This window comes from Uranotaenia lowii, chromosome 2 (genome assembly GCF_029784155.1).
Source record: "Uranotaenia lowii strain MFRU-FL chromosome 2, ASM2978415v1, whole genome shotgun sequence".
Lineage (NCBI taxonomy): Eukaryota > Metazoa > Arthropoda > Insecta > Diptera > Culicidae > Uranotaenia > Uranotaenia lowii.
Window position 1 is genome coordinate 340819972 of NC_073692.1, and position 23648 is coordinate 340843619.

General features: G+C 38.8%; 1 protein-coding gene across 3 annotated transcripts in view; it reads left to right on the forward strand.

Moving 5' to 3' along the window:
• Nucleotides 1-4758: 4758 nt before the first annotated feature.
• LOC129746989 (sodium-dependent nutrient amino acid transporter 1-like) overlaps nt 4759-23648 on the forward strand; it is a 32312-nt gene continuing 13422 nt past the window's right edge. Inside the window, exons 1-4 of one of the 3 annotated variants that reach the window (XM_055740998.1) lie at nt 4759-5175; nt 18291-18579; nt 18635-18860; nt 18920-19291. In XM_055740998.1, the coding sequence (XP_055596973.1) occupies nt 5128-5175; nt 18291-18579; nt 18635-18860; nt 18920-19291 (935 nt within the window). In that variant the 5' untranslated portion in view covers nt 4759-5127. The other 2 variants (XM_055740996.1, XM_055740997.1) reach the window with 2 other exon arrangements.

Sequence of the window (23648 nt, forward strand, 5' to 3'; positions counted from 1 at the left end):
ATTCCCCAATTTTAAAGATATCCGTCTGGATTGTGACGATTCTTATGGAGGGATGCTTTTGGGGATCAATAAGCGCCACCCTTTTTTTAGAATTCACCTTCCTTTATTTGGCGGAATTGCAGCTGTTGCTTGTCGTACAACTATAAGAGGTAAAGACTTATGTGTTGTCAGTTTGTACTGGCCTCAGAGAGTTGCAGTGGATCGAAGTCACCTAGAGGACCTGTGCTCAGTGCTCCCTGAGCCAAGGTTGATCCTGGGTGACTTCAATTCACATGGAACTGTTTGGGGAGAACAAATTGACGATAGTCGTTCTACCCTTATCTATGACATTTGTGACAGTTTCAATTTAACGGTTTTGAACACGGGTGAAAAAACACGAGTACCTAAACCACCTGCAAGGCAAAGTGCAATTGACCTCTCGCTCTGCTCAAATTCACTATCATTTGATTGCCAGTGGAAGGTGGTCCATGATCCTAATGGTAGTGATCACTTGCCTATCGAAATTACTATCACCAATGGGGTCAGCTCTTCTCCTACAATAAATATGACATATGACCTTACAAGACACATTGACTGGAAAAAGTACTCGGACGCAATAATAACAGCTATCAATTCTATGCATGTTTTACCTCCTTTGGAGGAGTACCACTTTCTTTCCTGTTTGATACACGATAGTGCAGTTTGCGCTCAAACAAAACCCATCCCAGAATCTTCTGTGCGTCGAAGGCCTCCCAATCCATGGTGGGACCCCCAGTGTTCCAAGCTCTATAAGCACAAATCAACAGCATTTAAAGATTTTCGAAAGCACGGAACTCTTGTCCATTTTGAAGCATACATTTCCCTTGAAAATCAGTTCAAAAAATTAATCAAAGGAAAGAAAAAGGCATATTGGAGGAATTTTGTGGGTGGTTTATCACGAGAAACATCCTTAAGTACCTTGTGGAAAGTGGCACGAAGCATGCGTAATCGAACATCTACGAATGAAAGTGAGAAATATTCACATAGATGGATATTTGACTTCGCACGGAAAGTCTGTCCAGATTCTACACCTGTGCAAAAAATAATCCGGAACGTGCCTTCAGATAGGTGTGGTCTGGACTCCAGCTTTTCGATGGTCGAATTCTCACTTGCCCTCCTTTCTTGCAACAATTCGGCTCCGGGAATTGATAAAATTAAATTAAACTTGTTGAAACACCTTCCAGATACTTCTTGGCTCGCAGAAACTCTCTTATCAACTGGCAGCGCAAATGGGACGAGGATGAGTTGGGTCGGTGGCTCCACTCGATTATCCCAAAGGTAAGCCTTAAACCCTGGTTTAAAAGGTTGAACCTGAGTCGGGATTTTATTCGTATATTTTCCCGCCTCATGTCCAATCATTCTTCCTTGAATGCGGTACTCTATCGTATAAATATTGCTGGCAGCAATTTATGCGGTTGCGGCCTAGGTTACCATGACATCGAGCACATTGTTTGGTCGTGTGAGGACCACCTTATCGCCAGAGCGAACTTCATAGATTCCCTTCGGGCCCGAGGAAAACCACCCAACGTTCCAGTGAGGGATGTGTTAGCTGTGATGGACTTGGACTATATGTTCGAAGTACACCTTTTCCTAAAAGCTATTGATCTTCGACTATAATTCTTTTTATTTTAATATTTCTCTGTCTATCTTCCTTTTTCTCCTAAACAAGTGTTAAGCTAAGCATACAAATTGTAAAAATACAAAAGAAGTTTGGCTCCTTAAAGCCTAAAGGTATGAGCCGTTTCAAATAAAGAAATTATAAAAAAAAATAAGGAAAGGGGATCAAGTATCCCCACTCTCCCCTAATGCCTCTCGTTTCAATGTTTTTCTTTTTTCTATTAAGATCGTGTTTGATTGACAATAATAAACATTAACGGATGAATTATTGAAAAAAAGTGAAGCCTGTTTATGTTATGTATGCCTGTTTTCAGTTGTTTTTTCATGAATAAAAATCGAAAATCTACTAAGCCTTTTAAAATCCTACTACGCCTTTGAAAGGGGTTAGATAAAATCAGCATAAAAACAATGGAAGTGATTATTTTAATTAACTTTTTGCGCAAAATATGTTGATTCAACAAATCATACAAATGAAAACTTGTCAAAAGCTAGGTGTAGAAAGCTTAAAACGCGGAAAACTGGAAATGGACCAATTTTTCGAAAAATTATCATTTTGGTAGCGTCAGAAATCTTTTATCTTGCACTAGCTGACCCGTTGTGCTTTGCTACACCTTCCGGAAATAAATGTAATTTGTAAAAATTTGCAGCATTTTTTTAAATCAAACCTCAGCGTACTTCAGAACCAACAACTTTGAAATTAGAGCTGCAGCTGCAGTTCTGAATAGCAATTCAAAGATTGTTTATATTATTTACTGAAATCTGATCTCTAAACTCGTTTTTCAAGATCTGAAATTTGTACTCTGTACCCAAAAAAACCTTTTTAAATATGGTCCCTTCTTTGAAAAGCTCTTTATTTTAAATTTACATGGGAGCTCTCCCATCTTTTTAAATTTTGTCCCCCACTTCTTGAAGAAGGTAGGCAAATTTAACCGGCTCGATACCCAAACAGCACTTATCATGGTAATGAAAAATATATTAAATTAGTTATGTATTAAATACAGTGCAAATTTCTTTTTTTTTTTAAATAAAATTACTACGGTAAACATATAAATATTTAAAAAATATCAGTTGCATCACTAAATATGTTCTCAGCGTTTTCTTTTATTTTCTCTTTGAAAGTCAAATATTCAAAAATGTAGGAAAAAACAATTTCTAAGTTTACATTTGTACCGTATATTGGGACAAATGTCAATGCAAAGCTTATTTACAGATGCGTCAGAGTAATGGCTTTAAAATGGATTTAATACGAATTCCTGTTTTTTGTTCTATCAAGTTTCACTGATATATCTGCAGTATTCCTGCAATATAAATTTATGTTTGTTACTCTACTTTTAACGAATGCTGTTCAAAGGGAATGACCTTCGTTTACAAAGACATCTAAGAATTTTCAATATCCGCTGCAGTTTCAACATTCGGAATACCCCTTCTGGTCTTTCCAACATATTGAATCATTTTGAAGATGAATTTCTTAAAAGTTCGACGTTTGCCCTCGCCCCACCGTGTAAGTTGACAGAAGGGAATATTGTATTTAACACTTTAAGGGTAAACTAAAAATTTCTCTTAAAAATTTTGCGTCCAGTTGAATATCAGTTCTAAAGTCTCGCTTTTCAAAAACGAAGCGGATCAAAAGTCTCTTTTATGCAGCCATGTAACACAAAAACACTTTTCATGTTAAGTACGTACTTGAATTCATATGTAAGAAAGAAGTACGATGGTTTTTTCAGAATTAATTAAAATAAAAAGCTCTTATTTTCATTTCTAAATTCGTTTCAGTTGTGTATTTGGGCCGAAGTAACAATTTCTAGAAGAAAACATAATTTTTAATTTTTTTTAACAAAAAAAGTTGAACGTTTGAACATGTTCTAATGTTCCTTGAATGAAAAGTCGAATGCTACCTACATTAACACGAACTAAATATGGAAGTATTTTTGCAAATCTTTCAATTGGTTTTTATTCGATTGATAAAATACAAATCCGTGTCACATCTAGGCGTCATTTATTACCACGTGCTGTGTACAAATCAAATAAGCAAGAAAAAAAAACACATCTAGGTTGCATATCGCCCCACGTGTTTGAGAAACAGGCGCCTTATTGATAAATTTTCCAGCAATCAATGAACAGTGTGCTTTGGTTACTATCCTTTTGCGACGACGTTTGATCGCCCATGGAGACGAAAAACAAACCCCAGGTTGAGAAATACGCGCCAAAATATTCCTACTGATCAGTATGCTATGTCTGGGTTACTTTCCTTTTGCGTCGTTGGCTGGCGACGCCTCGACCATAGAGACGAAAAACAAACCGCCCAAAGGAAAAAAAAATCTCAATAAAATGGATGTCATGACTTTAATTTGTTTCGAAAAATCACAAATTTTGTATGGAAGCCTCTCCTTCCTTAAGTCGGATGGAGTTTTGACTATTACAGAAACCATCCCCGGCCTTAAAAACCCTCAGATGCCAGTTTTGACGGTGATCGGTTCAGTAGTTTCCGAGTCTATAGGGAACAGACAGACAGACAAACATTCATTTTTATATATATAGATAATAAATTTTCCTATCATAACGGCTTTTAATATTCCCTTTACGGCTTTTTAAAATTCCCACGGAGTGGAAAAGTTTGAAAATTCTAGGGCTTATCACCTAGAAAGTGTTCTAAATTTTAATAAAAGTTCAAGAGTTTTCATAAATTTTGTAACGGTTTTTCTCCGTTGAAGAGATTAAACACCCCGATCACACCCCCTTCCTCCCCCCCCCCCCTGATCACCATAAACCGCGCATGACAATTTCACATTTCTTATCCGAATTCATTCGTGAAAATCGAAATGCCTAAACATTTGATTGAGTCAATCTTACTCTCTTCAAAGAAAAACATGTCCTCATACCGGTACTTGCATGAACATTTGTTTGTAAACAATCGCGACGATATCTTCCGGCGTCTGCGCATTGATCCCGATTCACAAAACATTCATCCCACGTTCTTCAGTTTCTTCGGAGAGCTGCAAGCTCAGCAGGAAAATCACGCACGCATTGGATGAACCTATCGAAAACCACTCGAATCCGAAATCGGTCACCCGATGCGATCCCGTTTTGAAGGGCCACCCTCAGGATCAAATTGAAGCTGCATCTGATCAGCCGAAATCGATCAGTTGCAGTTCTGATTCGCGACCGTTCGGTTTTGCCCTTGGCATTGAGACGCCGGTGATTTTTTATTTTGATCTTTGGGTGTGAGATAACTGTGCTGCCATTTTGGAAAATTGGAAGAGAAAAATTTCTGTAACGAAAGCAACGGTTTTCGATAACGATTAGCCTCATGCTGCAATGAGTCAACGTGTTTTGGCTATGGAATTTAACGGAATCAACAAGGATTTCTTCCAGAAGGACGATAAAAGCATTCTTAATGGTTTAAATGTACGGTTTTGAAAGTTTAGTTTATATCATTTTCGAACACTTTCATAAAAGTTCAGTAGAGACTCATAACCCGTTAAACTCTCGTCAATGAACATAGCTGCGATTCAGAAGATAATGAGAGACCTACGATCAATGGTTGGTGAAAAATTTACTCATAAGAAAAAAATAGTACAACTGCTGAAGCAGAGTTGCACCTAATGTAGATTTTAACACCCTAAAGCAAAATCTGTAGTTTGTGCCATAAATTCCAGTTATGACCGTTCCTGCAATTGGACAGGCAAATCAAGATCGGCGTTTGGCAAAAAGCCAAACAGTTCAGTGAAGCTCTTCAGAAAAACATCGTAAAGTGAACTATACTCAGACGTCGCTTTTCCGGAAATAACTTTTCCTGGGAAAATCCGGACCATTCAAAAAGCGCAAATAAGTTCGGGAGAAGATACGTAACGTAACCGGGGTAAAACCCATCTTAAAGTTGTCTCTGGGAAAAAAAACTCGGTCAGTTTGTATTCCAATTGACCTCACTTCGAGAAAAAAAAACGAATCCATATTTTCGTCTACCCGCCCGCGTTCGATAAAATACCTATCATTGTTCCCAATAGAGTCGGGAAAAAGAAAAGCTGTCACCACCCGCGCTTCCGTTCACACTTGCTGTGCCATCATCAATTCGCGGCAGCATCAATAATTTCAGATTAAAAGAGAAACAAACAAACAAACAAACACAATCCGCTGAATGGCGTCGGTTTTGCGCAGGGAGCACAACAATAAAGTGCTCGGGATGTCTTCCGAAATGACTTTGTTATCGGGCGAGGTAACGTAACGAGTGAATGGATTAATTGTTGCGAGCCACCCCGCCATCACTATTATCATCAATGAGAGGGGGGTTCGGGTTTAATTCGTTACCAACATACATTGTAGCCGGTTGTTGACATTGTCCTTGTCTCGTCTTCGTCGGTGTGGTTTGTTTGAGTAATTGTGGTGTTTTTTTTCTGTTCATTGGGACAGGTTATATTTTGTCAAAATGATCCTTCATCAATTTTTTATCTAGAAGTAGATAATAGTGCCTTAATAAAACCTTTTGTAAATAAAAAAAAAAGTAGATAATATCTTTGAAAACATTATTTTATAGGTTTTCAATTTTTACCTAAAATTGGTAACTTTGTTTCTTAACGTTGATTGATTTTTTCTAATTTCAATGATACGAACGTTAGAAATAACGAATCGAAAAACGCATTTCTACATTGATGACCAACTCAGTCTAGACAACATAACAAGCTTGAATATATTTTGAGTACCTATAAAAGAAATATTCAAATCATAAATTAATCATTAGAACATCTTAATGCATTAGTGTCTGCTTTTGTTACACTTTTTAAAAATGAGAATCTTCAGTCATTAAAATTGGAAGCGTTTATCAATACGATACATAATCTTATTTTGAAAAAAATATTCGTCAATTCAAAAATCATCGACACAATTCAAAACGTCTACTTACGTCTACTCAATCAACTTTTAACAAAAATTCGATCGCGGATTTAATCATATTTTTTCAAAGTTTTCTATGGGAGTCCCCGCTTTTTTGGATTTGGAAAGGATTCTTTATTTATTTATTTTGTCTTTGGTTTAAATTACCGTACAGACTGATAACTTAGAAACTACGAAATTCTGTTTAAACGTAATTTAAAACGTTAGCACATACAAACCATACTTTTTGTAGCCTAAAATCTATTTTTATCTTAACTCTTATTGAAACGCAGTCTTCGAATGAAGTATTTGTCATATTTTGGGCTTTAAAAAAACCGTATTCAAAAGAAATCGGCCAAAGGAAACCAAAGGTACAAATCCCATACAAATTTAAAGCTCGTTGAGCGACCCCTTCCCGTGGTTCGATCTGGCCCAAATTTGGTATGAGATCTTGTACTAGGCCTTGGATAAATTTTTGCCTACAGCGCATAACATTTCACAGGTTTTGAATTTCCCATACAAATATGGGGCAGTCTAGTCCTCCAGGATGACGAAACAAACGTGAAGATGGATTTTGGGCGGCTTCCTGGCCAAAAAATTTCAAAGACACTGGTCGGGGTGATGCCCCCGCCTAGTTAAAATTTGATTTTGCCGATAACTGTGCAAGACAGTGTTTGATCTGGCAAGGTATTTGCAGCTGTGGACGAAAAACCCCGGTTTTATGAAAAACAAGACCGTGGACTCCGAAATGCACAAGGTTTTTTTTATTTTATTTTTTTTTTATTTACATAGTATTCCGTCTCACGACATAACTTGACGAACATAATTCCTAAAATTCACTCGGTCCATGGCAACCGTTCTCCAATTTCTCGGGCACCCCACGTTCACCAGATCACGCTCCACTTGGTCTAACCACCTCGCTCGTTGCGCCCCTGCTCGTCTTGTCCCTACCGGATTCGTAGCGAACACCTGTTTTGCAGGACTGTCGTCCGGCATTCTCGCAACATATCCCGCCCAGCGTATCCGGCCAGCCTTCACCACCTTCTGGATACTGGGTTCGCCGTAGAGTCGCGCGAGCTCGTGGTTCATCCTTCATCTCCACACTCCGTTCTCCTGTATGCCACCAAAGATGGTTCTTAATACTCGTCGCTCGAATACTCCGAGTGTGTGCAGGTCTTCGTCGAGCAATATCCAAGTCTCCTGCCCGTAGAGAACAACCGGTCTTATGAGCGTCATATACAGGTTACACTTCGTGCGAGGGCTAAGTTTTCTTGACCGCAATTGCTTGTGGAGTCCATAGTAGGCACGACTTCCGCTGATAATTCGCCTCCGAATCTCACGGCAGGTGTCATTGTCTGTGATCACCAGTGAGTCGAAATAGAAAAAGTCTTCGACTATCTCCAGCTCATCGCCGTCGATCGTGACCTTGTTATTACTGGACAAGCGGGTTCGGTCGGTCTCGGATCCGCAGGCCAGTATGTACTTCGTCTTGGACGTATTAATCATCAACCCAATCCTTCCTGCTTCGCGTTTAAGTTTGCGGTAGATCTCCTCCACCGCCGCAGATGATCTGCCGACTATATCAATGTCATCGGCAAAGGAGACAAGTTGACTGCATCTGTTTAAAATCGTGCCCCGCATTTCGCTCACCACTCGTCGAATAACACCTTCTAGCGCCACGTTGAACATCATGCAGGATAGACCATCACCTTGTCGAAGCCCCCTGCGAGATTCGAATGAACTCGACAATTCACCTGAAATCCGCACTCAGCACTGCGTTCCATCCATCGTCGATCAGTCTGATCAGCTTCCCGGAAATGCCATTCTCGTCCATGATTTGCCATAGCTCGTTACGGTCGATCGTGTCGTGTGCGGCTTTGAAGTCGATGAATAGATGGTGCGTAGGGACTTGGTGTTCCCGGCATTTTTGGAGGATTTGCCGTAATGTGAATATCTGGTCCGTCGTAGACCGTCCCTCCATGAAGTCGGCCTGATGACTTCCCACGAATCTGTTTGCTTGTGGCGTTAGGCGGCGGAGTAGGATTCGGGACAACACTTTGTAGGCGGCATTGAGGACAGTGATCGCTCGGTAGTTCTCACAGTCCAATTTGTCGCCCTTCTTGTAGATGTGGCATATTACCCCCTCCTTCCACTCCTCCGGTAGCTGTTCTATGTCCCAGACCCGGACTATCATCCGGTGTAGGCAATCGGCCAACTTGTCCGGGCCCATTTTGATGAGTTCAGCTGCGATGCCATCCTTCCCAGCCGACTTGTTTCTATTCAGCTGGCGAATGGCTTCCTCACTTTACTCATCGTTGGGAGTGACTCTTTTATGTCGTTGGCTACGCCGGCGATGTACCTTTCCCCACCGTCTTGATCTCTTGCATATGCACCGTTCAGGTGTTCATCGAAGTGCTGCTTCCACCTTTTGATCACCTCACGATTTTCCGTCAGGATGCCCCCGTCCTTATCCCGGCACATTTCGACTTGCGGCACGAAGCCTTTGCGGGATGCGTTGAGTTTTTGATAGAACTATCGTGTTTCTTGTGAACGATGCAACTCTTCCTCCTCCAGGCGGCGCTTTTTCTTTCCACATTTTGACGGGTGCCTCTTTGCCCTACTGCTGCCCGCGCGGCATTCTCTTCGTCCATCACCCTCCTACACTCCTCGTTGAACCAGTCGTTCCGTCGAGTTCGCTCCACATAATCGATGACGTTCTCCGCAGCACTGTTGATGGCTGTCCTGTTGGTATCCCAACAGTCCTCGAGAGAGCTTCGTCAAGCTCGCCCTCTGCCGGCAGCGCTGCCGGCATCTTCACCATCACCAGATAGCGGTCTGACTCGATGTTGGCACCTCGACAGGATCTGACGTCGATGATGTCCGAGAAGTGGTGGCTGTCTATCAAAACGTGGTCGATCTGTGATTGCCTTTGGTACGGTGATCTCCAGGTGTACTTGTGTGGGAGGCGGTGCTGAAAAAAGGTACTACGTACGGCCATTCGTTTGGAGGCGGTGGAATCAATAAGTCTGAAGCCGTTTTCGTTGATCAGCTGGTGCACACTGAACCTTCCAATTGTCGGTTTGAATTCCTCCTCCTGGACGACCTGAGCATTAAAATCCCCGAAAACGATCTTGATATCATGTTTTGGGCATCAGTCGTATTCACGCTCCAGCTGCGCGTAAAATTCGTCTTTGTCGTCACCGGTACTTCCGAGGTAAGGGCTGTGCACGTTGATGATGCTGATGTTGAAGAACCGGCCCTTGACTCTCAACCGGAACATTCGTGAGTTGTTCGGCCACCACCCGATCACGCGCTTTTGCATCTTTCCCATCACTATAAAAGCTGTTCCAAGCTCGTGTGTGTTGCCGCAGCTCTGGTAGATGACACGACCATCTGGATACGTTCGTATCGTGGAGCCCTTCCAGCATACCTCCTGCAGCGCTACGATGTCGAATTTGCGGCTCTTCAATTCGTTGGAGAGCACGTGGGTACTGCCCAAAAAATTTAGAGATCGGCAGTTTCATGTTCCAAGTTTCCAATCGCTAGTCCCTTTTCGTCGCGTGGGTCTTTGCCAATTTCCATCCGAAATTTGTTGTTCGTTGCTTATATTTTTGTAGTCATGGGCTTGCAAGGCCCGTTGCTAACCCCACTATCTCGCAGGAGGACCGTCGTGATGTTGCTGTTTTGGGTCCCGAACACTACCAGGACGTTGTTGCACTCCGCACGCCACCCCTGACATGGAGAACAGACGCGTACGAAGCCCCTTAACTCAGTTTGCATGCGACCAAAGCATCCACCGGAGTTGGGTACCCGGTCTCCGCTTAGGTTGCTCGCACCCTAGCTAGCACAATGGTGAGGTAGAGAGTCGGAGTTGCAGACAAGAGGTGATATGACCACTACCCGAAGGTTGGGTGTATGGGGTCTCGAGTTGCACATTGTCTACCGTTCACTAGCCAAAACAATGCACAAGGAAGAGTGCCAAAAAACGTTTTTTTTCCGTAGATTGGATCTCACAAAGGACCATAGGATGAGAGGTGTCCAAATTAAGATGAGTGGTATTCGACAAAAAGTTCGAAATTTAATCAAAACAACATCGGAATAATTTTTTTTATTATTTTTTCTTTAAAGTGCAATAAAAACCCTACATTATGAGCACAAAACATTTGTATTCTTTTACATAGCTCCAAGAAAGACCCTTTTTAATGCGTCCAGATTTAAGATGATCCATGCTTTAAACAACATCAAAATTTCTATTGCATTTCTTTTAAAATGAGTATAGCGTTAGGTGGACAGAAATTTTCCCGTTCGTAACCGGGGCAGGCAAATCCAGACTATTTTATCAAAAACCTGTAAAATTTAAGGCATCTATATTCCTTAGTTTTAAAACCCAAAATTTAGGTAATAATGTAATTAAAAATTCTCCATGGAGACACATCAGCAAGGTTGAAATGGTGTTTGGCTTTCAAAAAACAGTTATGAATATTTTGATACAATTTGCCCGAAAAGTTTTGTTTAAGGACGCAAAAATCTAAAATAATAATAGAAATAATTCAACTTTAGTTTTTTGTTATGCTTCGCAAATAATGTTTAGGACCGGATCTTAACAAAAAAAATTTCCAAATAAAGGGTGATACGGTCAAAATTTGGCCAAGGGAAAACGCGTGTAAATCGGTGAAATCATCTATTTAAAAAATCAAATTAAATTTCATTTTCAAATTTAATTAGCATAAAATTCAGGAAAAATATTCAGTTAGGCTTCCGCTTTTCCAAATCCGAATTGCCGGGCCTTACGCTTAACCCATGCCATCAGATTTTGTACAGCCACCTTGTCCACCTTCTTCGCCGCAGAGAGCCAATATACCTTGAACTGCTGTTCGTCCTTAGCAGTTTTTTGGTCTTCTTTAGGTTCCGCTTGACAATAGGCCAGTATTTCTCAATTGGGCGGAGCTCTGGCGTGTTGGGAAGGTTCTTGTCCTTGGGAACCACCTGCATGTTGTTGGCGGCGTACCACTCCATGGCCTTTTTACCGTAATGGCAAGATGCCAAATCCGGCCAAAACAGTACGGAACAACCGTGTTTCTTCAGGAAAGGCAGCAGACGTTTATTCAAACACTCTTTCACGTAAATTTCTTGGTGACAGCCCCGGAAGCTAAATATGAAAATGCTGCTTTTCAAGCCACAGGTACAGATGGTTTGCCAAACCAGATATTTCTTCGCGAACTTTGACAGTTTCATGTGCTTGAAAATATCTGCTACCTTTTCTCCTCCTTTTGCTGTATAAAACTCCTGTCCTGGAAGCTGCTTGTAGTCGGCTTTGACGTAGGTTTCGTCGTTCATTACCACGCAGTACAGCCTCCGGGATCGCGCTTTGGCCGTCGTATTTTGTTTATCATCGCGATTTGGAGTCACTGCCTTCTTGTAAGTCGATAGTCGATTGTATCCCATTTACCCGAAAACTGTTGCCCAGAATGACTTTTCCCCAGAATGGCAAATACTCGAAATCAAACCCCAGAATGAACCATTTCCCAGAAAAAATTTCCCCAGAATGCACCTTTTACCAGAATTTTTTTTCCCAGAATGGAACATTTCCCAGAATTTTTTTCCCCAGAATAGAACATTTCCCAGAATGACACAAATCCCTGATTATTTCCTCTTGTACTTTTTTTTTTTATTTTTGTGCTGTTCTAATGAATTCTTGTAAATTTCATATGATTCGAAATTAAATTTTTCAAAATGATTTTTCAAATGAAACTATGTAATTGTTTGAAAGTTTCCAGCTAAAATTATTTCAGAACCGATATTATGTTTTGTGGTCTGGGTACTTGAATTAATTCAATGCCAACCATGGTCCTTTGAAAACCGTTTTGGTATCCGACTCCTCACGCTGCGCGTTCGAACTTTAAAGAAATATTGTCCTTCACGCTGTCGCGTGGCGGACGGGGCTAAGGGATCACCCCTAGCTTTCACGCAGACCTAGGAAGCCCCGGCAACCCTAGACCAATGTAATGGGGCCGCCGCTTCCGACGGCAGGTCGGCGGCCACCTCGGATTTGGGAGCTTCGGCGGCTTTGTGCCGCCTCGGCCCCTCCATCCTCGTTGGTTGCGGCTTTGCCGCAAAAGAATAAAATTATGAAACCCAATTTTTTTGTAACAATTCCATTTTTTTTAATAATGTCTAGTGAGGATAAATGTTTTCAATTTTCTGGGAAATGGTTCTTCTGGCGAAAGAATTTCTGGTAAATGGTACATTCTGGTGAAAAAATTTCTGGGAAATGGTACATTCTGGCGAAAAAATTTTCTGGGGAATGGTTCGTCTGGGGAAAAAAGTTCTGGGGAATGGTTCTTTCTGGCGATTGAAATTCTGGATATTTTTCATTCTGGGCAATGGTTTTCGGGTAAATGGAGTACAACCTCGATAGTCCGGCTCGTTTTTTGGCTCGATGCACGGTTGTAGACGATAAACCCAGCTTATTTGCGGCATCTCGGAGAGAGAGGTTAAGGTTTCGCTTGAAACTACCGGCAACTCTCTTTGTCGTTTCCGCGGCTTCCGGTTTTCGATTTCCCCCCGATCCAGACTCCAGAAATTTTGATACACTGCCCTTCTTCCTTGGGCGGCATTTTGACAACTGAAGAGTGAATTCCAAAATCAAAATAGGAGCAACATTCTACACACGCACACACACACACACACCTTCAAAATGAGGAGTGTTCAGGTTTTTGGCTTTCTTACAGAAAGGCATAGCGAACGGTCAGTTGGGGCTATCATTAATTAAGGGTCCAAGACCCCACTTTATATATACCAATCGACTCAGCTCGACGGGTTACGATGATGTCGATGTTTTTTTCCTGTAGGTCATATCTCAAAATAAAAAAAAACAAAATTATTTAAAATAAGTCTATTCCATAGTAGATGTCATGCTTATGTCGGCTCCAAAGAAGGTAGCCATTTGCTCAACAGCAGAAGCCAGCAATCGCTAAATTAATTACGAGGCCAACAAAAATATGATCTCATGCCCTCTAACCCGTTAGACAATTATGCTAACCGCTAAACCACCAGTGAACGCTTGAAATACTTACGTTCAAACTGAAACTGTTTGAAATATTTTGAAAGTAAAATTCATTCCGGTGTCTTGGCTGATTTTCTGTTAGTCGGTCCCATCCCAGCAAATGGCGGTTTTGGGCAAGTAACGATACAACAGGTTTTCCTATAGAGAGCACCTGGCTGGGCGTCGACAAAAAAAGTGCAGCCGCACATAAGACTACAACTGGTAAAGGGAGGGGGTGGGTGGAGTTTTTGACGACCTCTTTTGACCGGCACGGCGCAAATTTTGACTAATGAAATCGGTTTTTAAATGCAAAATTGAAAGAAATACGTCAAGTTGATATTGACCAAATTTTGAGCGTATCACTCTTTATATAGCAAGACCGGACAATCTGACAAATATAGCAATCAATGTTTCAGTAAAATGAAATCATTCTTATTTGAAAACCAAAAGTCTGATGTGGTTATTTTGAGTCTAATGCAAGTTATTGCTCATGATTTTAAAAATTTCTACCAAACATTTTTATTGAGTGCTGGAAGATGTTTTTTATTGAAAGATGATGAGATGTTGAAACGTTTGTCGAATTTTCAAATCTGTATAGGCGATTATCAAAAAATACATTTTTTTAAAGATTTTAAAAAAATCTGCATATTTTTTAAATCATTTTTATAAATTTGACTATATATATATTTATCAAGAATATTTATAAAAAATTAAAAGTAAAAATTTTGCCATCATAAAATTTGTGGCCCGCAAACAAATCTGATTTCCGAAATTAGGCCTGCCAGCTGAAAATGTTGGCCACCCAGGACTTAAAATGTTGAACATTTTACGGGTCTGTTCTTCGATAGTTTATTTTAACTAGTTGTCGAAGGTGATTGTTTTTCTTTAATATATTCTGTACAGTTTTCAAAGTTCCTGTTCCATGGCTAGAATTCAATAATTTTTAAGCTCTATTAACTAGTGCCAAAATATAGATCAATTTGTGTGAAAATGGAAAAAGGTGTGATTCCCAAATGACGAGAAAGGCCGATATTTGGATTTTGCATCTGTTAGTCCATACAATGTCCATTAAATTGCTGCAAAAAATGAATTTTTACACCCATATGTTTATTCGGTGGCTTTAAGGTTAAAATGCATCAGTGTAATATTTAAGATGATTTGATCGATTCCTGAATTGGCGCAATGCGTTTCAATTCTGTAAGTCATTTCTATGGAAGAAGAAATTTTTGCACATAAGGTCAGGCAAAAAATTTAAACAAGCTCAAAATGAAGTTGGTCTTTAATTTTAGGTGTTGACTTTTCTTAAGTTTTATTTTTTGATAACATGACCAACAGCTTAACATCTTATGAAAAAAGTTATAACCATTTCATTTCAGTATTCAAAATGCCAAGCTTTGGTTGCTAGAGCTTTTAATTATTTCATGAAAAGTTTCTACTAAGGTTCTTTAAGTCAATCAATTCCCTGGCTATACAAAGCAGTTTTTAAGAGTTTTAAATCTCAACCTACGGTTAGACAGTATTGAAATATGTAGTCAAAAAACTTAAGTTTCAATTTTTAATTTTGAAAAAAAAATTGAAAAACATCGAATAACTTTTCTGGGGAACAAGTTAGGTTTGTGCTTCGTTGATATGAATAGTACAAGATCAAGAATCAAGGAATTTTTTTCATTCCAAGTTATATTTTTAGGAACTTTTAGTAATTTCCAAACAAAATTAAATCTGGTTGCGCTAATTCAGAACTAGAAGGATCGCTTCCAAAGCTCGCAGCGGTCTCATGTCCATACAAACTAACGAACATGCTATGAACGACTTTCATAACAGTCCCATGTGCAAAAACAAGCAAACGAGAAAATCAGCCTTTTCTGTTTTGAAATATATTTTTAAATTGTGATCACAACTTTCAGCGTAGATAAATATAATTTCATCGAATGTGTTATAGGTTGTCATAAGAAATCGTAGTACCTGAAATTTTCGAATTTGGCCGGTTGGCAATGTCTGCAGCATCATTTTTGTTTGTTATGACTCATAACTTATGAGGCTGTTATGCGAGCATATTCGAGACTTTTTACAAATCTACTCGCATTACAGTCCCATACAGAATATGTGTTGCTTACCAATCTTGTTTCTAAGACTTCAATTTGATCATTTCTGAACTTATGAATGCAGTTTAAAAAAATAGTTCATTCTTGTGGGAAAATATCGTGAATTTCACATAGTAAGTTGAATCAGATCATGATTTTTAGTTCTTTCAGATGTTTTTTTTTATCACAGGAAGACATTCCTTTCTTTATTTAAGCCTGCCTTCAAAAACTAGTGTGTATAATTCGACATCAAGTCAGTTGAATATGTCTTAAATGACTCAAAGCGCCAGAACAAGTATTATTTAACCGAAAGAAACATAGTATAGTAACTACATCCGTGGTACTTCTCATATGGGACTGTTTTGCGGGTATATTTCATATGGGACAGTCACGAGTTGATATTTGATTCGAAATTTCTAGAATAAAATTTCGTTTTTTATTGTTTTACATTGAAGTCCAATGTTCAAAATGACTAACTGCCAGGTTAGATAAAAAATAACGAAAATTCATATGAGACTGTTATGCGAGTAAGGCAGCATGGAGGCAAAGCTAAATCCACACATTTTTTACATTGTTCTATAGACAAAACCTTGATGATCAATTTAGATATTTGACGAGCTGCCAAAAATAGCCAATTGTAAGTTAAATTGAGGCTGAAATAGCATTTCTACCGCTTTTTCTAAGATTTAAATCGTTGATGAAATAACTCAAAAGGCCCAACTACTTAAATTCTTCTATTTGATTGGAGCTTTTTTGTTTTGGTTGACGCTGATTTTGAATCAATATAAATTTTCATGATTCCATTTTCCATAAACTCTTCAATGGATTACACTGCCCTTAAACAAAAAAACTAACATATATCAAATTATCTAAATAAAATCTCATATATATATGTTTTTTAATTTTCATTTCAACATGAAAGTTGAGCTTTGAATTTAAAAAATGTACTCATGTGTCCAGAATTTAAAAGTTTGATAGTATTTTAAATTTAAATACCATGACTGGGCCTTATTCTGCGCTGTTACTAATTCTGCGCTATTTGTAATTTTAAGACAGATATTTTAAAATTTTTGGAAAAAAGTGTATCGATTGTACAAGCAGATTGCTTGAACTGCATTTGTTCAGATTTTTAGTTGATTTTAAAATTGGTAAATCTTCCAACCTAAAGGTTGATCGGTCAAAATTTGGTCAATATCAACTTGACGTATTTCTTTCAATTTTGCATCTAAAAACCCTCAACACCCCTCATTTTGAAGGTGTATGTGTGTAGAATGTTGCTCCTATTTTGATTTTGGAATTCACTCTTCAGTTGTCAAAATGCCGTCCAAGGAAGAAGAGCAGCGTATCAAAATTTTGCTCGCGCATCGCGAAAATCCGAGCTACTCGCACGCAAAGCTGGCAAAATTGCTAAAAGTTGCCAAATCAACCGTTACAAATCTTATTAAAGTGTTTGGGGAACGTTTGTCGACAGCCAGGAAGTCTGGATCGGGGGGAAATCGAAAACCTGTAGCCGCTGAGACGACAAAGAGAGTTGCCGGTAGTTTCAAGCGAAACCCTAACCTCTCTCTCTGAGATGCCGCAAATAAGCTGGGTGTATCGTCTACAACCGTGCATCGAGTTAAAAAAAAACGAGTAAGACTGTCGACTTACAAGAAAGTAGTGACTCCAAACCGCAATGATAAACAAAATTTGACGGCCAAAGCGCGATCCCGGAGGCTGTACACGACGATGCTGACGAAGTTCGACTGCGTGGTAATGGACAACGAAACCTACGTCAAAGCCGACTACAAGCAGCTTCTGGGACAGGAGTTTTATACGGCAAAAGGAAGTTCGCGAAGAAATATCTGGTTTGGCAAGCAACCTGTACCTGTGGCTTGAAAAGCAGCATTTTCATAGCTTCCGGGACTGTCAACCAAGAAATTTACGTGAAAGAGTGTTTGAATAAACGTCTGCTGCCTTTCCTGAAGAAACACGGTTGTTCCCTACTGTTTTGGCCGGATTTGGCATCTTGCCATTACGGTAAAAAGGCCATGGAGTGGTACGCCGCACACAACGTGCAGGTGGTTTCCAAGGACAAGAACCCTCTCAATACGCCAGAGCTTCGCCCAATTGAGAAATACTGGGCATTGTCAAGCGGAACCTAAAGAAGACCAAAAAAACTGCTAAGGACGAGCAGCAGTTCAAGGCAAACTGGCTTTCTGCGGCGAAGAAAGTGGACAAGGTGGCTGTACAAAATCTGATGGCAGGGGTTAAGCGTAAGGCCCGGCAATTCGGATTTGGAAAAGCGGAAGCCTAACTGAATATTTTTCCTGTATTTTATACTAGTTTAACTTGAAAAAGTTAAATATCTTGTTATAAGTAAAGTACTATCACTTGTATATTGAAAAGTAAAACAAAATTTTTAGAACTTTTACTTCTTACGACGCTAGCGATGTTTGCTAAATTAATTCGCTTAACAAAAAATACTAACATTGATCCGTTAATTATTAATTTTTATTTAACCTTTAAAATTTAACATATCCAACTACATACGTGAAACTAAATATCACTGTGTTTGTATACATTACATTTTGTTTGGTGCATTGTCTAATTCATAGACATTCAAAGATGATATAAATGAAAGGGTTCAACTTATTCTAAACAAAACTTTTTCCTTCCTTTAGCAAGTCAACAACCTTGCCATCACGGTTGCTCTCCCGGATGCGCCCAAGCGGGAAAAATGGGGCAAAGGTGTGGAGTTTATGCTGTCGTGCATCGCCTATTCGGTGGGGTTTGGTAATATTTGGAAGTTCCCCTACACAGCCCTGGAAAATGGTGGCGGAGCCTTTTTGATCCCTTACCTTGTGGTGCTGTTTCTGATTGGACGACCTATTTACTATCTTGAAATGGTGATGGGTCAGTTTTGCAGCCGTGGGTGTGTTAAGATTTACGATCTGGCACCCATCATGAGAGGTTTGTTGATTTTAATTATTGTTTTTACTAATCTATTCAAAGGGGTCATTTGCAGGTGTCGGAGTAGGTCAATCGGTGGCCATGTTCGTGGTGATGACCTACTATACCCCTGTTCTGGCCATAACGCTACGATATCTTTTTGCATCGTTCAGCTGGGAACTTCCCTGGAGCAAATGTGATCCCTCATGGCCACACTGTATAGATTCGGTCAAAAGCGATTTCCAAAATTCGAGTAAAGCCGATCTAAGGAATATGAATGTTTCTGCTGAATTATTTTTTACGTGAGTAGAATTAAATTACAGTAATTCTTACAAACTATCCAACAATTATTTTATTTTAGTAACACTGTGATGCACCGAGGTTCATTAGAACAGGGGATCGGTATTCCCGACCTTAAACTCGTACTCTGTCTGCTAGCGTCATGGCTGATAATCGCAATCATCCTAATCAAAGGTATTAGAAGTACCGGCAAAGCTTCCTACTTCCTGGCTTTGTTCCCGTATGTAATCATCTCTATCCTGTTTGTGCATTCTTGCTCACTGAAGGGCGCCTGGAATGGAATTTCCTTCTTTTTGACACCGAAATGGGAGAGCCTATTTACCGCTAAAGTTTGGATGGAAGCTGTGACGCAGTGCTTCTTTTCGCTGTCCATATGTTTTGGCGGCATCATAGCGTACTCTTCGTTTAACAACTTTTCCAACAACGTTTATAGGTAAGTTCGATAGCATTGAGTTGAAGTATGCATATATCGCATTCAATTTTGCCGATTTGTTAAACAATTAAAATAAAGAGTAAAGAGTAAAGAGTAAAGAGCAAAGAGTAAAGAGTAAAGAGTAAAGAGTAAAGAGTAAAGAGTAAAGAGTAAAGAGTAAAGAGTAAAGAGTAAAGAGTAAAGAGTAAAGAGTAAAGAGTAAAGAGTAAAGAGTAAAGAGTAAAGAGTAAAGAGTAAAGAGTAAAGAGTAAAGAGTAAAGAGTAAAGAGTAAAGAGTAAAGAGTAAAGAGTAAAGAGTAAAGAGTAAAGAGTAAAGAGTAAAGAGTAAAGAGTAAAGAGTAAAGAGTAAAGAGTAAAGAGTAAAGAGTAAAGAGTAAAGAGTAAAGAGTAAAGAGTAAAGAGTAAAGAGTAAAGAGTAAAGAGTAAAGAGTAAAGAGTAAAGAGTAAAGAGTAAAGAGTAAAGAGTAAAGAGTAAAGAGTCAAGAGTAAAGAGTAAAGAGTAAAGAGTAAAGAGTAAAGAGTAAAGAGTAAAGAGTAAAGAGTAAAGAGTAAAGAGTAAAGAGTAAAGAGTAAAGAGTAAAGAGTCAAGAGTAAAGAGTAAAGAGTAAAGAGTAAAGAGTAAAGAGTAAAGAGTAAAGAGTAAAGAGTAAAGAGTAAAGAGTAAAGAGTATAGAGTAAAGAGTAAAGAGTAAAGAGTAAAGAGTAAAGAGAAAAGAGTAAAGAGTAAAGAGTAAAGAGTAAAGAGTAAAGAGTAAAGAGTAAAGAGTAAAGAGTAAAGAGTAAAGAGTAAAGAGTAAAGAGTAAAGAGTAAAGAGTAAAGAGTAAAGAGTAAAGAGTAAAGAGTAAAGAGTAAAGAGTAAAGAGTAAAGAGTAAAGAGTAAAGAGTAAAGAGTAAAGAGTAAAGAGTAAAGAGTAAAGAGTAGATCCCTTTTCAAGGTTTTTTTGTTGCTTGAGTTTCATAAAAGGTTTCTAAATCGTATTTTGGGCATTCATAAAACTTTGCATGATTTTTATAAAACTTGCTCAAAATTACGTTTTGGAAACATAAATGAAAAATTTTACACCATAATTTGTTTTTTTTTTATTTGATAAATGAAAGGAATAAATCTGGACTTTTATCAAATTTTGTACTAAATATTCGGGCAAACCCGGATAAAACCGGCCTATCTAGCAACCTTAGGTTAGAGGTCATTTGACCCCCGATGGTATGAATATGTATGCAACATACGTTTTTCGAATCTTAGAAAAATTGTAATTTTGAAAAAAATACTTGCTTTTTGAAAATAAAAGTAGTGCTGTATTAAAATTTGCGAAAAATAAATTCGCAATTCTGTTTTCCAGTCGCCAAAAAAAAACCCACTTAATAAAACTTTTCACTAATTCAAAGAGTCAAACAAAGTTGATGGCATTAAAAAGCATTAGCTCATATTTTTTCATAATTTTATTTCTAAAAAAATCTTTAATAATAAGAAGAAGGAATATTTAAATAAGGTAGTGTCGATAGCCATATTGGATTTTTTTGTGACGTCACAAAAACAAATGTATCGAAAATTTATATGCAAATGACAGAAATTTCAAAGAAAAACATATTTTAAAACGAAAATGAATTCCAATTTCATTTTGATTGTGTTGCAAGACCTCTATTGCCCTCGGTTTTGCAATTTTTTTGACCTTTTAAGATTGCATTATGTTTTTTGTCTCATTTTATGAATGAACGCAATATCACCTTGAAGCTAAAACATATAAAAATGAAGAAAAATTCACCTTTCAAAAGGTCTAGCTGGTAGTAATTGGGTGTTCAAATGATTGTCACGATTTTTTTACAACCGGTTTATCTTATTCAATTCTTATGTAGAACAATTAACATCAATTAATGATTGTTAACTCGATTTACTGAAATACCAATAAATAATTGTGGTTTTGTATACAAGTTTAATTTTTGATAACTTTTTTGTAAAAAGGATCTTAAACTGCACTGACTTGATCATTTTCATGGAAGCCTTTGAACTTATTTTAAAGTTTTGCCAATCTGAGTAGGGAAAATCTACTATTTTTTCGAACTTCGGTGGTCTATTTTATATAAAAACTAGCTGATCCCATACGAACTCCGTTTCGCTTTCAACTTGGAATTATGTCATGAACAGTTTGCATGAAAGTCAATTGCCAAGCATTTTTCAGATGCACTTCCAAGTTCATTGTTAAGTAATAATTGCAAGAATATAAGTCGATCACTTTTTATGTTGTCGGCAACTGTATTTGAAATCAGAAATCAATTGACCGTGCCAAAATATTCCCGTGTATAAATTTCGACTCAATAGTTGCATAACAACTCAATTATTGCCAAAAAGTTCAACCCCTTTCGTCAATATCTCTAAAAACAGTGAACATTTAATTCATAAGGACGACCCTTTTCGTCAACCCCTGACAAAATATTTAACATCTTAAATCGATTGCCCGTCCCTGATAACGACCATGTGCAAATTTTCATCCCAGTCCGATGTATAATAACAACGATATTGCAAAAATATTGAAAGGTTTATCTGGACGACCCCCTTTGCCGTCCCCTTACATTGAATTTTATTCCTGAAATCGATTGGTCGTCCCTCAAAACTTACGTGTACCAATTTTCATCTGAATCCGATGTATAATAAGGTCAATATCGCATTAACAGTGAATAGTTAGTATGGACGACCCCTTTGGCCGACCCTTTACTTTTGTTTGGATAAGTGTAATTAATTGTTTGTCCTTAATAACTCCTGTGTGCAAATTTTCATTCAAATCCGATGTATAAAAACGTCAATATCACTAAGATATTGAAAAATTAATATGGACGACCCCTTTTGCCGCCCCCTTACACTCAATTTGATATTTTAAATCGATTGCAAGTTCCTTAAAACTATCGTGTACCAAATTTCATCAGAATACGATGTATAATAACGTCAATATCGCAAAAACAGCTAACATTTAATATGGACGACCCCTTTGAATGACCCCTTACACAAAATTGGACACCTGCAATCGATTTCTCCTTTTTCAAAACACTAATGTGCAAATTTTCAACACAATCCGACCAAAAGTAACGTAAATATTGCGAAAACAATATTTGTGTTGTATGGACGACCCCCTTCAGAAGGGGTCATCCGAAATTCTGAAAACATTTTTCATCATTCCTTGTCCTAATGAGCACCCATGCCTAATTTCAGACCTCTAGCTCTTAAGACGGCTGAGTCTATAGAGGACAAACAAACAAACAAACAAACAAACAAACAAACAAACACACAAACAAACAAACAAACAAACAAACAAACAAACAGGGTTGGTCGGCTCTTCTCAAACAACGAAGAGCCGGGAGCAAACAACACTGTTATCAGTTCGGCTTCCGAGTGCAATCCTCTTTCGCTGATCGTGCTCCACTCGTTACCCGAGTTTACACGAACTGTAAGTGACTCGGAGGCAGTGATTGAAATCCTCACCAATTTTCTCATCAGAGGCATTCAAAATACACACTTTGAGGCCTCGCATAGCTATACAGGAGACGATACATATACATTCATTCAAACCTCCCCCCATGAGGAGGATCTGCTCTGAGAGACACTATTCGTTTGCTGCCCCGAACTAACTCTCTCAACGTTCGGTTGCTACATGATGCATGAAGAAGACGAGGCACACATACTCATTTACGTTATTGAATTTGATGGACTCAAGCCGATAGCTGTCGTTGAGGAGAACATCTTCTACCTCGCCCCAAAGGTTGAGGCAACAACAAAAACAACCGAACTTTTTGCGTTGCATGGCCCGCAACGTATAGTGCAAAGAGGGGGGAGGAAAAAGAAACGAAAAAACTAGCTGTCTGCGTGCGGTTGCTGTGCAATAATAGCAATAGCAGAAAAACCTCACGCATTCGATCCAGGCACAAACGAGGAGACTCGTTTTCGCTCTGCCTTTTGAATTCGCTTCCCTCAAACTTGTAACAGGAGATGAGTGAGAGCCATTCGTTTGGTTTTTTGGATTCGCTGCCTCGAATGTATACTGCTTCTTGAAGGCGGGCCATATTGAGAGCGTATGCATCATCGGTTTTGCCGTTTTCGCTGCCTCAAAGCAACCTTTGCTTCCGAATAAAGCAGTGAGCGAGAGAAGGTTGATCAATTCATGCTCAGCAAAATTCAATCACTGCTCGGAGGGCAAGTGTGAGAGCATTCGCATCTGAGTGGGAGAAAGAGAATTCTAAACAAAGAGCGCCCTGTGTTTCAATCATACACCTCAGAGTAAATGAAGAAAAAAAATTATTTAGACTCCCACCACACAACGTAGACAATATAACAACAATTTATCCCCCGCTACCATGCCCACTGCTGTT